General features: G+C 44.1%; 1 protein-coding gene across 6 annotated transcripts in view; it reads right to left on the bottom strand.

Annotated features, from left to right (window-relative positions):
• The window catches only part of POLG (DNA polymerase gamma, catalytic subunit), a 33513-nt gene that overhangs the window by 4040 nt on the left and 11587 nt on the right, over window positions 1-17886 (bottom strand). For 4 of the 6 annotated variants that reach the window (XR_014785398.1, XR_014785399.1, XM_084817316.1 and 1 more), the window contains 15 exons: window positions 16482-16628; window positions 15443-15522; window positions 14310-14501; window positions 13392-13540; window positions 12190-12313; window positions 10689-10913; window positions 9553-9676; window positions 9176-9241; window positions 8371-8475; window positions 7411-7571; window positions 5311-5364; window positions 3547-3664; window positions 2675-2810; window positions 1869-2115; window positions 799-921 (listed from right to left, as the gene is read on the bottom strand). Coding sequence is in view for 4 of the 6 variants with exons in the window: in XM_084817316.1 (XP_084673442.1) it covers window positions 799-921; window positions 1869-2115; window positions 2675-2810; window positions 3547-3664; window positions 5311-5364; window positions 7411-7571; window positions 8371-8475; window positions 9176-9241; window positions 9553-9676; window positions 10689-10913; window positions 12190-12313; window positions 13392-13540; window positions 14310-14501; window positions 15443-15522; window positions 16482-16628 (2051 nt within the window). In the remaining 2 variants the exon portion in view is untranslated. The remainder of the gene's footprint in view (window positions 1-798; window positions 922-1868; window positions 2116-2674; window positions 2811-3546; window positions 3665-5310; window positions 5365-7410; window positions 7572-8370; window positions 8476-9175; window positions 9242-9552; window positions 9677-10688; window positions 10914-12189; window positions 12314-13391; window positions 13541-14309; window positions 14502-15442; window positions 15523-16481; window positions 16629-17886) is intronic. The other 2 variants (XM_084817317.1, XM_084817315.1) reach the window with 1 other exon arrangement.

Below are 17886 nucleotides of genomic sequence, written 5' to 3'. Positions count from 1 at the left end.
CCCCAGAACAAGGCAATAAACACAGTGAGTTGGTCTGATAAATGCCTGGTCTCAGGAGGGATTGGAGCTGGGGAGCAGGGAAGATTCCTACCCATGGAGGCTTCAAGCTTGTCTAATTTACATAAACCTTCCCTGAAGAGTGAGAAGAGGCAACCGCTCTGCACACCCTTCTCCATCAACAGTGAGCATCTAGTTTTAGCTTAAAGCCTTATCTTCTTTGGGAGGAAGGCCACAAAACAGGCTATCCTTGATGTACTTGGATCCTGCAAGGCTCTAAGATGCACTGGCATCCTAGAACCTTGCAAAGCACAACAGACTTTTCTGAACTCACTACTAAAAAAGGAGAGTGGGACAACTGCAGTGCAGAGTCCACACTCCATACCAGCACAGAAAAAAAGCATATACTGTAGTGGTCTGAGGCACAAACTTCAGCTTCCCAAGAATTTCAGTTTACATCTTTCTTTTAAAGCAGGTTTCTAGCCCTTATGGTTGCAAAGGTAGGCCTGATTGTGTGTGGCCAATGCCTGGTGAATCTCAGAAGACACAAGGATGGCTGAATAATATTTCCAGTGGTCATGGGGCAAGGCTTCAGTGATCCACATAGTCCTTTGCCCCTCCCAATGACAAGCAGGAGAAGCATTAAACAAAATGTGGAAATTCTTTACAGTTATTTGTGGTATGGAGTTTAGATAACCCTTAGCACAGAATTTTGATTTATTTTAGTGCCAACAGCCCTTGCTTCAGTTCAAGCATGATCTTCTACCAGACCCCCCTCCCCCTCCCCCACCTCCAACTTACCTTTTCCCTACTTCTCTATGTATCTGCCGCACGTCTTGGAGGGACACAGAACCATCCTTTGCCCTTTCCACGGGGATGCCCAGCTCTTTCACCAGCCATTCTCCTTCTTCGGACAGGTAGCAACTACAAGACAAGAAAAGGTTTGTTGTTGTCATTCAGTCGTTAAGTCAAGGTTTAGGAGGGACTTAAAACTGCAATCAAGCCCAACACTTAGCAAGCCCATTGGCACAGTCTACCACAACTCAGAGCCAAGAAACACTGTACAGGAAGGTGCCCAGAGAAAGCAAGTGGCTTACAAGGGGAAATTGGAGTGAAGACACCTGCCCTGGCAAGGAAAGGCCCTCCCCACGCTTGTCACACAGTAGCCTCCTACACTCCCCTACCTCACCCCCATGCAAGAATATCCTCCTCCACTGCAGGAAAAACTCTGTGAGCAGGTATGTTACCACATGTCCTCAATCACATACTTGAGCAACATGGAAATATCAGGATTGTTTGCAGAGGCATGTTGTATGCATGGTAGGCTGCACCCTAAATTAGACGAAGTGTGAAAGTAAATACAAGAACACTGATTAAGGATGAAAACACATGTTTTTACTTTACCACAAGTATTTATAGAAATAAAAGACTAGTTAATATACCACCCCATAGCACTTGACTGACAGACCATTCCTTCATAATTCCTAAGAGGGGGAACAGAGCATGGAGTTCTAGTTTGCCAAACAGAGAGCAGGGAGGGCACTAGTGAGGTGGATGTTGGAAGCCTAAGCACAATGGTGAAAATTCGAACACACTTCAATTTTAGACAGTGCATGTATATATTGTAGCAGGTGCCAGCTGAGAAGAGGTATTCCTTCCTGTCTTGAGAGCGTAGCAAGAATGCTTCTTTTCAGATAGCTCCTGCCATCTGCAATTAAATTTTTGTTCACACTGTATTGCTCCATTAATCAGAGACACCCTTTTAATCATTCAAATATTTTTAAAAGTTGATTAAAAGATGCAGCCTCAATTGCTACAGTCAATATCCAACTGATTAAACAGAGGCTGACCTTTCCCCAAGAGAGCCTTACCGCCGGATCCCTTTTGTGACAGCATACATCTGGCGGGCCTTTTCATTGGCCTGCTGCTCTGTAAGGCGATGGTTGAACTGCATGAGTAGGCGCTCTGCAAAGGGCTGCCCTGCCCCATAGATGCGCCCATAGTTAAACACTTTGGCATGTTCTCTGTTGATCCCCACTGTGGAGGCTGTTTTGCTGTGAAGGTCTGTGGCATTGCTTTTCTTCCCCTGAAGGGTCATCCAGCCAAACGCTGTGCAGCCTGCAGTGGGGAAGGAAAAAGTTAATGACAAAGGGGCCTCAGGGCTGAGTATATCTCTGCAATTCCGTTCAAGTGCAGAGTAAGAACAATATACGGCACTGGGTGCAGAATTCGGCTGAGAACCTTGGATTTAATTTAAATCATAAAACAGGTTTCCAGCCCTTATGGTTGCAAAGATATGCCTGAAAGAAACACCTTGTTTAATCTCAGAAACCAGATAGGTGGCTGTAAAAGATTTCCAATTGGCAGGTACTGGAAATGTATGCCTTGCTTAGTTCCTTGTGTCTCCCCATGACAAACCAAATACGCTATGCAAAATAACAGAAATCTCGCCAATGTTATTTCATTTCCATAATTTAAAAAGTTTCCAAATTCGGTTTATCAATGCTTACCCCCCCCCCTGCTTTTTTTTTTTAAAGGAGAGGACAAATTAATAGAGCTATGACAATAAAACAGAATTCCATGTTCATTGGTGTGACACCTTTGTCTACCAGACAAAAACACCTTTGTTTCGGGGACGAAACAACAGGAGAGGGCCGTTGTGAACAGATGCACTCACCATGCATGCCAGCAAAATGAGCTTCTCCCAAGACAGCTGCTATCCAAAGCTCCTGAGAATCCACATCAGCTCCAACCAGATGGTAGCCAGGAGGGGCCTGGACCATGGCTTTCAGCTCACTCCCCACCCGGTCAGCCTGCAAGACACAGAGGAAGAGGTTCTATTCTCACTGTGCTCCTCAGTCAACCCATGTGCCTAGCTAAGAAAGTCCCTTTCTATTCCTCCACCTTGCTAGATTCCAAAGCTCTCTGGGTAGTTCACAACAATCAGAATAAAAAAATACATGATAAAACATAATATAAAAGTTTAAAACTACAGTATAAAGTCAAAATGAAAAATAAAAACCAAAGTAAACCTAGCAGCAGTGCAAAAGATTCAAAATACAGTAACATATTCAAAAACAACTGAAAGACTAACATGCCTTGGGAATATAAGGTCCATATATACCTGGCACCAGAACGTCCATAACACAGATGCCAGGCAAGCCTCTCTCTTTCCACAACTGGGATGCCACAGGAGAAAAGGCCTTCTTCTTAGTAGCTACCTTGTGTAACTAGTAGACTTGTGTAACAGAAGTTATTTTTCATCTCTTGATTACAGCAAGGATAGCCTGAACTCGTAACTGGAAACATCTACTCTCCAAATTAAGAAATGCCTAATGAAGGCACTAGACTTTGAAGGAATGAATAAACTGACTGATAAAGACAGAATGGCTTATCTATTCCTGTTAATTCAGCCAAAAAGTGACTAATCTTTTTATAGATTGGAATTGTCCTCATGGATAGGAAAAGCTGGATTGACATCTCTTTTTGTGACTTGTATTGCAATGTTTTCTCTGTTAATAAGAATAAAAAGCATTAGAAGAGACGTACCCTAGCATTGCTGGCTGTCAGCCAGGTGGGCTCCACAGCTCGCCGAGTTATTGTCCCAGCAGTCACCACCTGCGGCAGGATGGCTCCATAGCTACTCTCCTCATCATAGTCTGGGTGCCTTAAAAAGTGTCAATGTGAGCACATTTCAAAGCACAGTAGGAAGCCATGCACAGGGAATGCTAATAATCAAGCAGCTACTTGATAGGGTCAGCTGCAGCTAAACTGACACATTATGCAAAGGCCAGAGGTTCTAAAGGCCATTTGCTTGAGTAGCTCAGCATCTGTTCATTAACATTTATCACTCTCACTTGGCCATTAATCTATATGTCTGAAATTGGCTTAGAGTCTAGTAACCTGGTAGAGATTTCTAAGAGAACGCAGCTTTCACTAAAAAGAAAATAAGTTTATAGACCTCACGATCAGTTTTGAATTTTTGTGCCAGCTTTTCACCCCATAAAAGGTTCTCAAGGATTTGAGGAGAGACATTTTGAAAATCTACAGCAACTGGTCTTGGAAATGTTCCAGTGTTCAAGGGGCAGAATTGTCTGTGCTCTCCAGGGTGGTTTTTTTCACCTTTTGGGTGCTGAGGCACATTCCCCTACCCTACACCTTTCCTGCCCACCATTTACCCAGACCTTTCCTCGTACCACCATATTCCTTGCAAAAGGTGGGTGGGGAGCCCAGCTTTTGCAAACACCAAGTTGGCTATTTCAAAGCAAAACTATGCAAGCTGATTAATTTTATGGAATTTTACTTATTTGAATGAGAACAGAATTGGGGCCTTCTTGGTGAGACATCTGGATTTCCTCAGCCAGAGTATCAAGAACCCAGACCACAACTGATACAGTCAAGGTGGAAAACTGAAGAGAAGCTGTATCCTATTTTCCCCTGCCCCCTTTTCAAAGGTAAGAATTTCAAGACATCTACTTGGATAGATGAAAAATGGACATACGAAGCTGCCCTATTCGAAGTCAGCCCACTGGCCCATCTAGCCCTGTAGTGTGTTCTCTCTCAGGCCTCAAGCACGGTTCTTTCCTAGCCCTGCTAAGTCAAAGCCCAGCTACACATTACACTTGCTGCAGGAGAGCAGCCCCAATGAGTAAAAACTCTGCCTGTAGAGAATTCTCAAGGTAGCAGGAGGAGTGCTGGTGGGGAATACAAATCATACACATACAGCAAAGCAGGAGCTGTTAATTTTCCATGGGGGGGGGGAAGAGCAGGGAAAACAGCTCCTAAAGAGAAAGATAAATAACAGAGAATGGCAGCCAGCAGTTCCTTCTTGACTCGCTGTGTGCACAGAATTTCTCCCCCCCTCCCAGCTTTCTCCGCTTCTCAGGGTGGGGAAATGCTCCTGCCAGGTGAATGCTAACATGCAGTCAGGGTTTGAGGTCAATTAGGTGGCAATAACAGGAACTGAACGCGGGACCTTGTGTGTGCAGAACACCAGCTCTGCCCCAGAACTATGGACCTTTCCCCAGTGAGAAAATTAAACAGAAACCAATGAAAGAGGCACTCCTGTGGTTGGAATATTTGCCATTTGCCAGTCCCTGAGTTCATCTGAAGCTTTGGTGGGGAAGAGCTTGGAACCTAGACTGCATCACCAACTACCAGGGACCAGAAGAGATCCACCAACACATCCCTCGTATTGTACCTTCATCTGGATTTTAGTTGTAAGTTGCACTGAGAACCAAGTTTGGTTGTAAAGTAAGAAACAGATTTAAAAACAAACTAACACTGGCTTTGAGAATATCTCCACATGCATACCTGGTTACAGATCGAGGCAGCTCTCCTTTCTTCAGCCACACCACTACCTGGGAACTGTTGGAACAAAAATGTGAAATGGGGGTATCCAGGAACACTAACTTTAGAAAGCAAACACAGCAGAAGATAAAGAACTATATACATATTTTTGGGGGGGAAGAGAAAACTCACTGGAAAAGACCCTGATGCTGGCAAAGATCGAAGGCAAAAGGGGACGGCAGAGGATGAGATGGCTAGACAGCATCACCGATGCAATGATTATGAAATTGAGCACACTCCGGGAGACAGCGCAGGACAGGAAGGCCTGGCGTGCTATGGTCCATGGGGTCACGAAGAGTTGGACACGACTTAACGACTGAACAGCATACATATTTTTTTTAAAATTGGCCCATACCTCCTTGCCTGAGCATCCTGACTCTCAAGTCCCTAACTTCTAGCAGGTCACGAACGGAATAACCAAGCTAAGCTGCCCATAGTTTACTCAGTGTTCCACATACCCAGTCATGAGATGCCAATAGTGACTACACTTCCCCCTCCCCGTACCAAGCACAAAAATCCCCTCCCCTTAATTCTCAGAAAGTTGACGAGGACTCAGAGGAGGAGCTTCTTTCACTTTGCACTGGAGTTTGAAGAAGGTAAAAAACCATACAAGTCTCACATGCTACTCAGACTGGAATCTTCTCTATACCTCAGCACAAGACCCTACTTCTGCTCTGAGCACTCTATACTTGCCAAAGGACTTGGAAGAAGGGAGCAGGTTTGTGGCGACCACAAGTAATGGATGGCTAGTAAACCACGTCAAAATTTGTGGGCCTTTGAGCTTATCTGAAAGCTGTTGTGAATAGTGCGTGGTATACAACTAGTACGTAATAAGCGTTAATCATGATCAGGCTTCTGGCACTTCACTTGATAAACCACAAAATTAGAGCTACTCCTGTAAAAGCAGCGAAGAAAGAATATTCTGGTGGTTATCCGTATCCAGAGCCATTGTAATGTAGTGACTAGTATTGGACCTGGACCAGAGAGACTTAAATTCAAATCCCTGCTTAGCTATGACATTTACTGGGTGATCATGGGCCTCTCACCTTAACCTACCTGGCAGGATTATTAGGAACAAATAATCTCCACATTTTGGGCATTTGCTCTTATGTATATATGTGTGTGCATGCATGTGAGTTGTGTGTGGGTGTGATTGTGACCTGGTTTGCACATAACACTAACCTATGGCTTATTTAACTCATGGGTTGTTATATGTGTGACATCCTGTGCTAACAAGCCATGGTTTGTTGTTGGGTTGTGTGAACTCTGGGTTGCTTAAACCATGGGTTGTCATTATGTGTGAACCCAGAACTGTGGACTGTTCATGGGTTGTTTCGACAGGGTGGAGGCGGTGGGCAAAAGCGGTAAGGAAACCTGAGCTGCTCTACATGCCAGTACCACAACACCACAAGGCATTTGGGATACAGAGAAGGAGCAGGCAATTGAGCAGGGTAACAAACAACCCAGGCACTGAGAAAAACAAAACACAGTACCAGCTTGTTCGATCATCTACTAGACAAATCCTGGATAGGGCAAAAAATCATGGGTTAAATAAACTATGGGTTAGCGTTATGTGCAAGTCATATCAGTGAATACCTAAAGTTTGCATAATTTCTGTCAATCCCAGGTGAATGTTATGAATATTGACAGTCTCCTAAATGCAATTGTCAACAGTCCATTTGTACATCTCCAAAAAGGAGACTTCTCTATTTAGGGGCATTTGAAAAATTCATCTGGGATTGTCAGCATTCACACACGAATCTCAACATTCATTGAAATTTGGGCACTCATTCCAGCTGCTTCTAATCTAGTCATACTTCTCCCTTCTACTCCTTACATTCAGGATTCTGTAAAAAATAAAATATGGGAATTTGGAATAAAGTGTGAACCTATTTAAATAAGCACATTTGGCTAGAGTTTAAATAAAGAATTTGAATTATCTCTGTGCAAAGTAGGGGAGGGGATGGGGAGAGACTAAAGAGTACAGACAGCAATGCACAGTAATCAGGAGGGGGCACCTTGTAGCTGTGCAGACCTTTAATTGAATTTGGGGGGGGGGGTCACCTGATTCGTTTATGGGCATTTCTCCAGAAGGAGATCTTCTTGTTGATTTCTAGAGCTTGCGTCCCATCTGTGGCCCCTATGCCAGCTTGCAGGGTGCCATCCTCCATCTTGGGCAAAAAATCTTTGGCGAATGGACTTCCAACATTGTTGTCATTTCCATCCTTTTAACAGCAGAAGAGGGAAAAGTCTGCTTTGGCTCAAAGTATCAGCTATAAAACAAGCTTAGCCAGCACAACACAAAGCCCTCCTCCCTACTACATATGAAACTGCTTTACACAGATCAATGGACCATCTAGCCCAATACTGTCTACTCTGATTGGCAGTGGCTCTCCAAGATCTCAGGCGACCTCTCTCAAGCCCTGCTACCCAAGATCCATAGTTTAACTGGAGATGCCAGGGACTGAACCAAGGACATTCTGCATGCAAATCATGTGCTCTACATAATCTGTATTATGGCCCCTTGAATGCTTGTGAAATGTTCAAGCAAAGCTTTTGGGCAAGTGTACAATGTCTTTCCATTCCCAACGAACAATCCTCAACTATACTTGTCACATCTGGTAATTGGCAAAAAAGACCTCTAGGTCACAGGGTGTATATTCCAAGCAGATTCGAACTCTGGCACCTCTTGCACACACTTCTTTTTGTTCCATTCAGGAGAGGAAGATTTAATTTCCAAGAGGATTTAGCAGAAGGCCGTGCAGCCAAAGTCAATCTCGGTGGCACAACTGCATCGTTGGATATGTCTATGTCATCAAATAAGCACTCTTCAGTTTTTTCTGCAAGGATATTCGACTAAAAAGAAATCCAACTGAAAAAACATTTAATGTGTACTGAGGGGGGTGGGGGAGAAGAACGTTGACTGTGTAGGGTGCAACATCCTCCATATATCACAGAGTCTGATTCTAAAACTCAACTGACGCCTTTCGATGCACAAGAAATGCTCACAAAGTCTACACTCACCTTGTGAGGTAGCCTGAAAAACCAACACCCGGGAACATTGACCTCATTGTAAGGCCCATTGCCATGGTGATATTCAGGATGGCTTTTTGTGGATTCCACCTCATCCTGTCGGAAAATCATAGGAAGCTGCCTTATACTGAGTCAGACCACTGGTACATCTAGCTCAGCTCTCCAGGGTTTCAGGGAGGAGTTTTTCCAGCCCTACCTGGAGAAGCTGGGGCCTGAACCCGAGACCTTCTGCATACAAAGCATGTGCTCTACCACTGACCTACAGCCCCTCCCAAATCAGCGTAGGACTAGCTGGACTTAAAGGTCTGAAAGTGCAAAAGATGATGACTTGAGGTATGGGAAACATCTAATACCCCACCTTCTACAGACAGAACTCTAATTTAAACAGAGTCCACAAAAGTATTCCTGAAAAGCTCCGTGGAGGCAAGATGGTTTCACCACCCTCTCCAGCCAGTCCTCAATTCCCTCTAAAGTTTTCATGAGGAATGATTTATAGAAGAGTAGCCAGACAAGTTCCTCTCAACTCTTCCAAGAGCTCTTGATGTTCCTCTTGCTATACCTGACATGAGGGTTGCCAGAATAGATAACAGGCTTGGGACACTTGGGAAAAGCTCCTACTACCTCCCCTATTGAATTAGTCCCTCAAAGTACTGACAGATCGCCATATGTAGTCCAACATTCAGGCTTTTACCCAACACTCCAACATCCACCCCCTGAACACTAGACCCACAAGTCTGGGTGATATACTTGGTAAGTCCTAATTGGTTGTTTTTCCGTTGGTGGGGTATGCCATTACCTGCTTCAATTGCTTTGTTACAGTATCTGGATCCATGTCAATCTCCAGCTGGCTGAGCTTCTCAACCTGGCATAAAGTAAATATCTGTATTTAACACGTGAAGCCCTCTCTCTCCTCACATATCTACTCATATCATAGCTTATTTTCCTGGCTCCCATCTGACCAATAGGGACCTTCACAGAAAGTTCTACCACATGAAAAAGTAGTAAGGGCACTGGCCTAGCTTTATTCATGATGCGATAGTTTTCTACATTCAGGCAGCTGTCCCATTTAATATGCAGGAGCAATCAAATATGTGATTCCCTTGTTATCTGAAATAGCTGCACCACATAATTATATTGATCATGTATCTCAACTCCAAGATACACAAATTGTACCTTTTGCCAGATAGTGCTGTTTTCTGTTAACATGAGTTCTTCTTCCAAGGAGGCATCCAATGGGATAGGAGGCTGCTCTTTGCCCTTCTCCTTGCAATGTTCCCGGTACAGATGCTCAATAACCCTACAGAAAAGAGGAAGGAGAGTTTCTTTCATTGAATTTCAACTGAACCATGTCCTGCCTACCAAAAAGAATGCAGCAGATGGTCCTATTTCTTCATTCCAATGGCAAAGTAATCCTACGTTTTGCCATTATAATGTTGACCACCAGGGAGATTGGTGCGCTAGGCCTAATCACATTAAGAAAAGGCAGCTTTTCTTTCAAGAACCTGGAACATTTGGGACGTTTTCTTATTTGTCAACATAGTTCTAGAAAAATCCCTGGTACACGAGCCTCCAGGATTCTAAAAATATAATGCTTAGCAATTGAAACATTTCCTCAGTTTTTACAGAGCCCGGCTCTTACAAATAAGAGATGTTCTCCAGCCTTGGCCAGTGTCAACTCATTGTAATTCATTGTGGGGCCGAAGGTGACTGGCTACCAGGCCATGACCTCAAATGAATTCCACAAGAGATGGCAGCAAGGGTAGACACTAAGGACCCTGAATCCTCTCCTGGCTTTATAGTGAAGGGCAGGACTGTGGCATTATATATAGAATACCTCTGGAACTCACTGATGAGAAGAGAGAGCTTCAGCTAAATACACCTATGTATTTGCAAGCTGAGAGTGGACAGGGTGAAGTAAACTATGCTCTTTTCTGTTGGGACCACTTTCTTTGTTTGTCTTTGGGGCAACAGCTCAGGCTGGAGGGGGTTTGAAATCCTGTGGGATTCAATGAATGGGCTATGAAGGGGGATGTATGATCTGGAGAACTGTGCATGTAATGGCATTTGCTGACCTTTATCTCTTCGTATAGTTTCCTCTGTTTGTTACTTTTGCTTCTCTCTTCGCACCTCGAGCTGAAATTTTAGATTGCAAGGTCCTTAGGGCAGGGATATGTGTTTTTTGCTTGTGTGACCATATAAAACAACATGTACTGCTGGCAGTAAATTACATAATATTACTACTAGCAACAGTGCCAGACACTGGTAGTTTTGTTGTTCTTGCTTCCCTAGAATTCCCATCTCCTTCTTACCTGAAGGGGCATGTAGGCAACCCACTGTCTGGAAGATCCTCTGACAGGTTGTCCTTCCTCCCTGGCACCAGGTAGCCCCAGCCATATTTCTCAGAGTAGTGTAGTGGAAAACCATCCCAGGTGAGTCTCATGAGCTTTGGGGTCACTCTCATCTGAAGGCTGATGAGGCTGGGCCCAGGCACCCAATTGGGATCGTCCAGCCGTAGACACAGCTTACGGTACCACCTATGGCAGGGGAAAGCAGCTCTCAAATTCATCAAGGAATGTTTCTTAATTAAGCTGAGTGTTGTTGCTTTTAAAACCTCGCCTATTTTTATTTTGTGGTACTGTATGGTACCATATTTAGTATTAATAATAATTTTACATTATTTGTATTGGTAATTGGATCTTTTAAAATCTTCACTATGGAGCAGGTTGGAAATTCAATAAATATTTTATCCCCCCCCCCCTCCTTTTTCCTTGTGTGCCATGTCTTTTGAGATTGTAAGCCTGGGGGCAGGGACTGTCTTGTTTAATTGATTATATGTAAGTCACACTGAGGAGCGGCATAAGAATACTTCAAAGAAATAAAAAATAATAGATCTATTTGTCAAAATACATTTAACTCAGCATAATAAAAGGAACCTCCTCTGTCACTGATGCTTCTAGGTGGCCTGTTCCTTCTGTTTTAAAATAAAGAGCACTTTCCCAGTCGAGATGCTAATGGAAGACTCTGGTTGCTGACTCTCTTTTTAGCTACATTATAATCTGGGTGTCACTGAGTCAGATGCTAACGGAGTCTGAGTACAAAGAAGCATGCCTCAGTGTAGGAAATTAATTAGCTCTCTGGAGAATGTCTGTCCCTACAATTCCATTGTTGGTTTACTTATTTAAATAAATACAAATAAAAAAAAATAAAAAAACACAACAGAGGCTGTCAGATCCCATTTTAAAAGGAAGATCCAGAACAGACTCACTGAAATAAAGCAATTTTTGCTGTTCACTGAAAGCCAAACTGCAATGGAGCTAGGTGGACCTCTCTCAGGAGGCTGTTCCAAATTCTAGGTGTCAACACAGGGACAGCCCTATATCTTTTGCCCACGTGCCATACATCAGCAGGGTGAATTAGGAGAAGGGCCTCATAAGTAGATTGTAGTGCCTGGTGAGGTAAGATAGTCTAGTCTCAGACCATTTAGGGCTTTAAAAGGTTAAGATTTGCACCTTGAATTGAACACAGAAACAAATTAGCAACTGATACAAATCGTAAAGAACTGGAAGTACTATAATCTGATTGATTGGCTCCAGTCAAAAATCTGGAAGCTGCATTTTGTACCAACTGAAGTCTCCAAACTATTTTCAAAAACAGCCCCAAGTTCAGCACATCATAGTAATCTAATCTCTAAACAATGGCTGGTATATCATGTCACAAGATAATTTAATGCAGGAGATGAGTAACAGCCCCATGTAAGGTTGCCATCTACTAGGAGATCAGCATATATGCAACCTTCCTTTAGCAACGCACCCTGGATGGCCAGGCAGATGCTGAATTCTCTTTGGCTGCAAAGCCACAGTCTCCTTCAGATGGTCTAGGGTCATTCGGCTCTCAGGGATTGTCTGTTCTTCCTCTTCAGTTGGGGGACCGGGATCTGTTCTCATGATACAACAAACCAGAAAGGGGCATTCTTCAAGCAGTACATTTCATAACTACAGTACATGTTACCTCAAGAGGTCTAAGAACCTATATGGCCACAACAGTTCAGTAAACTGCAGAATCTATAACCCAATACACAATTTAACAACTAACGTAGACTTATGCGCTTGTTAGTTTTCATCTAAAAAGACTCAATGCCAAAGAAGAATGAGAGACAGTGTTTCATGCACAGGAACCTAAAGAAGATCAGAAAGGTAACTCCAGGGGGAGATTGTTAACTTGCAAAAATGTGCCAGCCCCATAGCAATCCATTGCTCCTATGTGCCTTTGCAAACTCCAAATTTCTGTGTATCCTACCTTTTCACCTGTAAGCCTGCAACTGAGAAAGAAAAAAAAAATGCAACAGAACAAAAGGTCTCTCTTAGAACATCTGAAGCTTCTGGTTTAATAATACTATAGTTGCTTGAAATCACTTAAAGAACATGTTTTTCATTTGATCCCCTACATATTGCCTGAGACACACACACTGACGTATGCATTTTGGGCTTGCAAAGAAGATTTGAGGGGATGGTTTCTCATAATGTGGTCTGGCTACAAGCACAGCTTAGGGCAGCATTCCCTAACTGGGTGCCCTCCATGTGTTAGACTACTGTTGTTCATGCTGGCTAGGGAACATGAGAGTTGTAATCCAATACATCTGGACGGCATCAGGTTGTGGGGAGGCTGACTTAGGGGAAGACCCCTGGTTCAGTGCTAGAGCTCATTCTTTGCAGGTTTGATCCCTGGCACCTCCAGGTAGGGCTGGGAAAGACTCTTCTCTGAAAGCCAGGAGACCCGCTGTCAGACATTGCCAACAATACTGAGCTAGATGGATTAATGGTCTGATATGGTATGGCAGCTTCCCACAGTTCTAGGTTCTCTCTCCCTCTTCTCTCCTCTTTCTACTAAGGCTTAGAGAGAGACAAAGAAAGAGAGACTGCAATTACCACAAAGAAAACTTCCACTGGGCTAAGGGGACATCTGCTACTTGCCCCATGCTAGCAGGTGAGTGGCCAATTATGATGTTGCGCTACCTTCCTGCCACTCCAGCATGGAGGCCTTTTCCACATTCGGAGTTTCGCCATCAGCATCTTGATTCTTCTTCCTCCCAGGTTTCTCTTTCTTTTGCTTAAATTCTTGGAGGTCCCACTCCAGATCCCATAACCACGGATCATCTTTGTACCTGTTTTGATACATTAGACAAACCACAGCACATGGGTTATTCTGAAGAATACTTTGTCAATTGCCATCTGTGAGATCTTGGACTTCAGATTTCTCCTTGTTTACAGCAGTGAATGAAGGGACTCATGGGGGTGGGGGCTCTTCATCATCAATGTTATGTCATAGCAACAAGTTCCCAATCTATCTAGGACAGTGACAGTTAAATTATTTGACTAAGCAATTTTCTGATTGATAAAAAGGTATTGCCTTTCAAAAACTCTGCAGCCTAAATCCTATCAACCTTGCATTCCTCCTTTTTAGGATGCTTCTCATCACAGAGTTTGTTGTAAGGATGGAGCAAGCTACAGATTTTAAGGCCACGATGACATTTTTGGCAAGACCGTAGCTGGGGACCCAGTTATTTAATGAACAGCTGCAAGGATGAGGGGGTAAGATGCAACCTGAAGCACAGAAGTGGCATGTGGGAGGAGGTGCTTAACTCTACCCCATCCGCCTCCCCCCATCCCAATCTCCATCCTCAACCAATTTTTCCCTGAGACACAGCAAACATGCAGTTGGAACCCCAGCTAAAAAGAGAGTAGAGTGACACACACACACACACACACACACAGGGTCAGTTTTCTCATCTATATCATGCTCTCCCCCCGCCCATTTGCCACTGCTCAAAGGACACCTAAATTCCAAGATCCAGGTCTTCACTGAACATTCAATGTTCTGGCCTAAGATGCAATGCACTGTAACAATGTTATACCACCAATTATCAATAATACCACCAACACCTCTCCTCTTGAAGCAGCTGGCAGGCATTGTCAGCCAAGTTCATCAAGGATTTCTTCATCTCCTTTTGCAGCTCCTCATAAGTGACATGAGCTTCATCCAGGTACCTCTCCCAGTTCTGATTGACAGGCAGGTAGGAGACCCCCATTTCTAGCATCCCTGCAAATGTCACAGGATGGGGACACCTGATGCAGAAATAGGGAGAGGACTAATCACAAAGTGGAAACAGTAGACATTTGGTGACTTTAACATACAAGTAAGCAGTTTCTAACAGCATGTCACTCTAAGCATGATCAACAGACAAAACCCAGCAAGGTTCTGTGCAGATGAAAGGGTGGGGTTTTATAACTAGGAACAGGTGCCAATGGCTGGAATCACCAAGGGTAAACAGTTTTAGCCCCCACCACAATGGTATCCCCATGTGAACCCCCTTTACTTTCTCTCATATAAGTGCATGGTTACCATTTGTTCCTAAGGGCAACCTTCATGGACAGAGATTCTTCAGGGGGCAAGACGTACTGCACATACCCTACCCCCCAGATCCTTGCAATATACAAACTTTCCTTCAGACTTGCCCTGCCCATCATGACAAGCATTTTACTAATACGAAAGAACTACTAGGATGTTTGATGAAACTCCCAGAATTCTTAGCCTCAACTGTCCAACATGTATTGTGAAATTTGACCAACTCTATCTGCATTTGTTCACTCAAGAGTAAGTACTGGGAAATTTTCACCAAAAGGTGAAGATACAGCCTTCTGTTTCTTCTTTGAGGATTGTATCACTTACTATCCATAGGGATGTTTTACCACCACACTGGGCCAAGTAAGTTTCATCTGTCATCCAAAGAAAGGGGAAGAGAGAACAGAATCTCTGTCAGGAGATAAGAATTGATGGTGTTTTGTTCTTGTTGTTTTGAAGATCTGACAGCATTTTGCCCCTGAAATGTTTCTGACACACAAGGCAACTCAACACTTCTGGCTAACCCAGAAAAAGCTACCTCATAATAGGATCCACCAAGGCCCACTGTAGAAAAGGGCTCCCCAATTTAGACTCCCCACTCTTTGGAGCAATAGCTAAAGTTGAGTCTCACTCTCAACACAGTTGTGCTCTAAGAACACCTCACCTTTCCAAGAAGAGAGGAAGCTGCTGCTGGAATACTTCATGAGTAGCCTGGACATCATGAGCACAATATCTCATCAAGTCCTTTGTGGAAAAATAGAATGTGAAGATAAATTATGAAAGGATATGTCAAGAGCCACCTTATCTTGAGTCATACCATTGGTCAATCTAAAACAGAGTATTCCAGATTTAAGGCAGAAATCTTTCCCAGGTCAATATATACCACCTGAGATTCTTTTCTTTAAGCCAGAGATTAAATCTGGGACATTCTACATGTAAAGAATATGCTCCACCACTATGGCCCCTTTAAAACACATATGGGCAACTTGCTGCCTTTGGCCACTTTCTGTGTGGCCTACAGAGCCCTGAGGTGCACCACCCACTTTCCCCAGCTGATCAGCCATCAGCTGGGGGGTGGGGAAAGTTAGTTGTTTCCACATTACTAACAGCAGTGGGAAAACAGTGATCTGGATCACTGGAGGAGGAGTGGGGAAGAAACTTTAACCTGGATGCCCCCCCAACTATCCCAATGCAGAGATCGCTGGGGGAGGGCTGAGGTTAAAGCTCCCCCCCCCATGCAAACCTGATGCAGAGATCGATGTTTTCTTGTTGCTATTAGCAGCAGAGAATGAGCTATCTTTTCCCCACCCCAGCTGATGGCTGATCAGTTGGCCAGCAAGGACAGGCGGGTGAAGCACCCCTATTAGCAGGGAGGGAACTGTGATCTGAATTAGGATGCCTGAGAGAAGGGATGAGGTTAAAGCCTCCCTCCACCACCAGCAATCTTGATGTAAGTATCATTATAAGCAGCGAGCAAACAGCTACCTAGTTCACTGGATCGGGAGCTTTAACCCGCCAACCCCAAGCAATCCCATCCCGACCTCAGTCAGCAGGGATGTGTGGGGGAAGAGACTGTATGTGCACGCATATACACGCAACGTGGAGCTCCTGATCCACCACCTGGCACTGCATGTGGCTCTCGGGGCCAAAAAGGGTGCCCACTCCCGCTTTAAAAGGTCTTGTCCAATAGATTTCCCTTCTACCTGGAAGTTATTCCTGATGTCATGCATTCTCCCCTTGACAAAGAGTTCCCGGGCTTCTTTCTCCAGGGGCTCACCCCCAACATATAGGGCATGCACATCGACTAGGTTGTTGATGCTGCTAATGTTCACCCAGTCCCAGGAGGCAATCTGCAAGGAAATATGACAGCAAAAAAATGAGCAACTAGTCAACAAGCCCAAAAACATTTGGAGAGGAAGGGTATATATTAAAAAAACCCAATTACATTAGTTCCTCTAAAGAAGCAGCTCTTCCTTTCTAACTAGTACCAATGTTGTTGTTCAGTTGTTAAGTTGTGTCCGACTCTTCGTGACCCCATGGACCATAGCACGCCAGACTTTCCTGTCCTCCGCTCTCTCCTGGAGTGTGCTCAAGTTCATATTCATTGCATCGGTGATGGTATATAGCCATCTCATCCTCTGCCGTCCCCTTCTCCTTTTGCCTTCAATCTTTCCCAGCATCAGGGTCTTTTCCAGGGAGTTTTCTCTTCGCATTAGGTGGCCAAAATATTGGAGCTTCAGCTTCAGTATCTGTCCTTCCAATGAGCACTCAGGGTTGATTTCCTTTAGGATGGACTGATTTGACCTCCTTGCAGTCCAGGGGACTCGTAAGAGTCTTCTCCAGCACCACAGTTCGAAAGCATCCGTTCTTCGGCACTCAGCCTTCCTTATAGTCCAGCTCTCACAGCCATACATTACTACTGGGAAAACCATAGCTTTGATTAGACGGACCTTTATTGGCAAGGTGATGTCTCTGCTTCTTACTATGCTGTCTAGGCGTGCCATAGCTTTCCTCCCAAGGAGCAAGCGTCTTTTAATTTCATGGCTACAGTCACTGTCTGCGGTGATCTTGGAGCCCAAGAAAGTAAAATCTGTCACTGCTTCCATTTCTTCCCCTACTATATGCCAGGAAGTGATGGGGCCAGATGCCATGATCTTCGTTTTTTTAATGTTGAGTTTCAAACCAGCTTTTGCACTCTCCACTTTCACCCTCAACAAGAGGCTCTTTAGATCCTCTTTGCTTTCTGCCATTAGGGTGGTATCGTCTGCGTATCTGAGGTTGTTGATAATTCTCCCGGCAATCTTCATTCCGAGCTGTGATTCATCCAACCTGGCATTTCTCATGATGTACTCTGCATATAAGTTAAATAAGCAGGGCGACAATATGCAGCCTTGTCGTACTCCTTTCCCAATTTTGAACCAATCGGTTGTTCCATGTCCAGTTCTTACTGTTGCTTCTTGACCTCATACAGGTTTCTCAGGAGACAGATAAGGTGGTCTGGTACGCCCATCTCTTTCAGAATTTCCCACAGTTTGTTGTGATCCACACAATCAAAGGCTTTAGCGTAGTCAATGAAGCAGAAATAGACATTTTTCTGGAATCCTCTTG

This window comes from Heloderma suspectum, chromosome 11, assembly GCF_057233095.1.
Source record: "Heloderma suspectum isolate Gila_16-S chromosome 11, 16-S_ref, whole genome shotgun sequence".
In the NCBI taxonomy this organism is placed as follows: domain Eukaryota; kingdom Metazoa; phylum Chordata; class Lepidosauria; order Squamata; family Helodermatidae; genus Heloderma; species Heloderma suspectum.
This window is presented reverse-complemented; position numbering and strand designations above follow the sequence as displayed.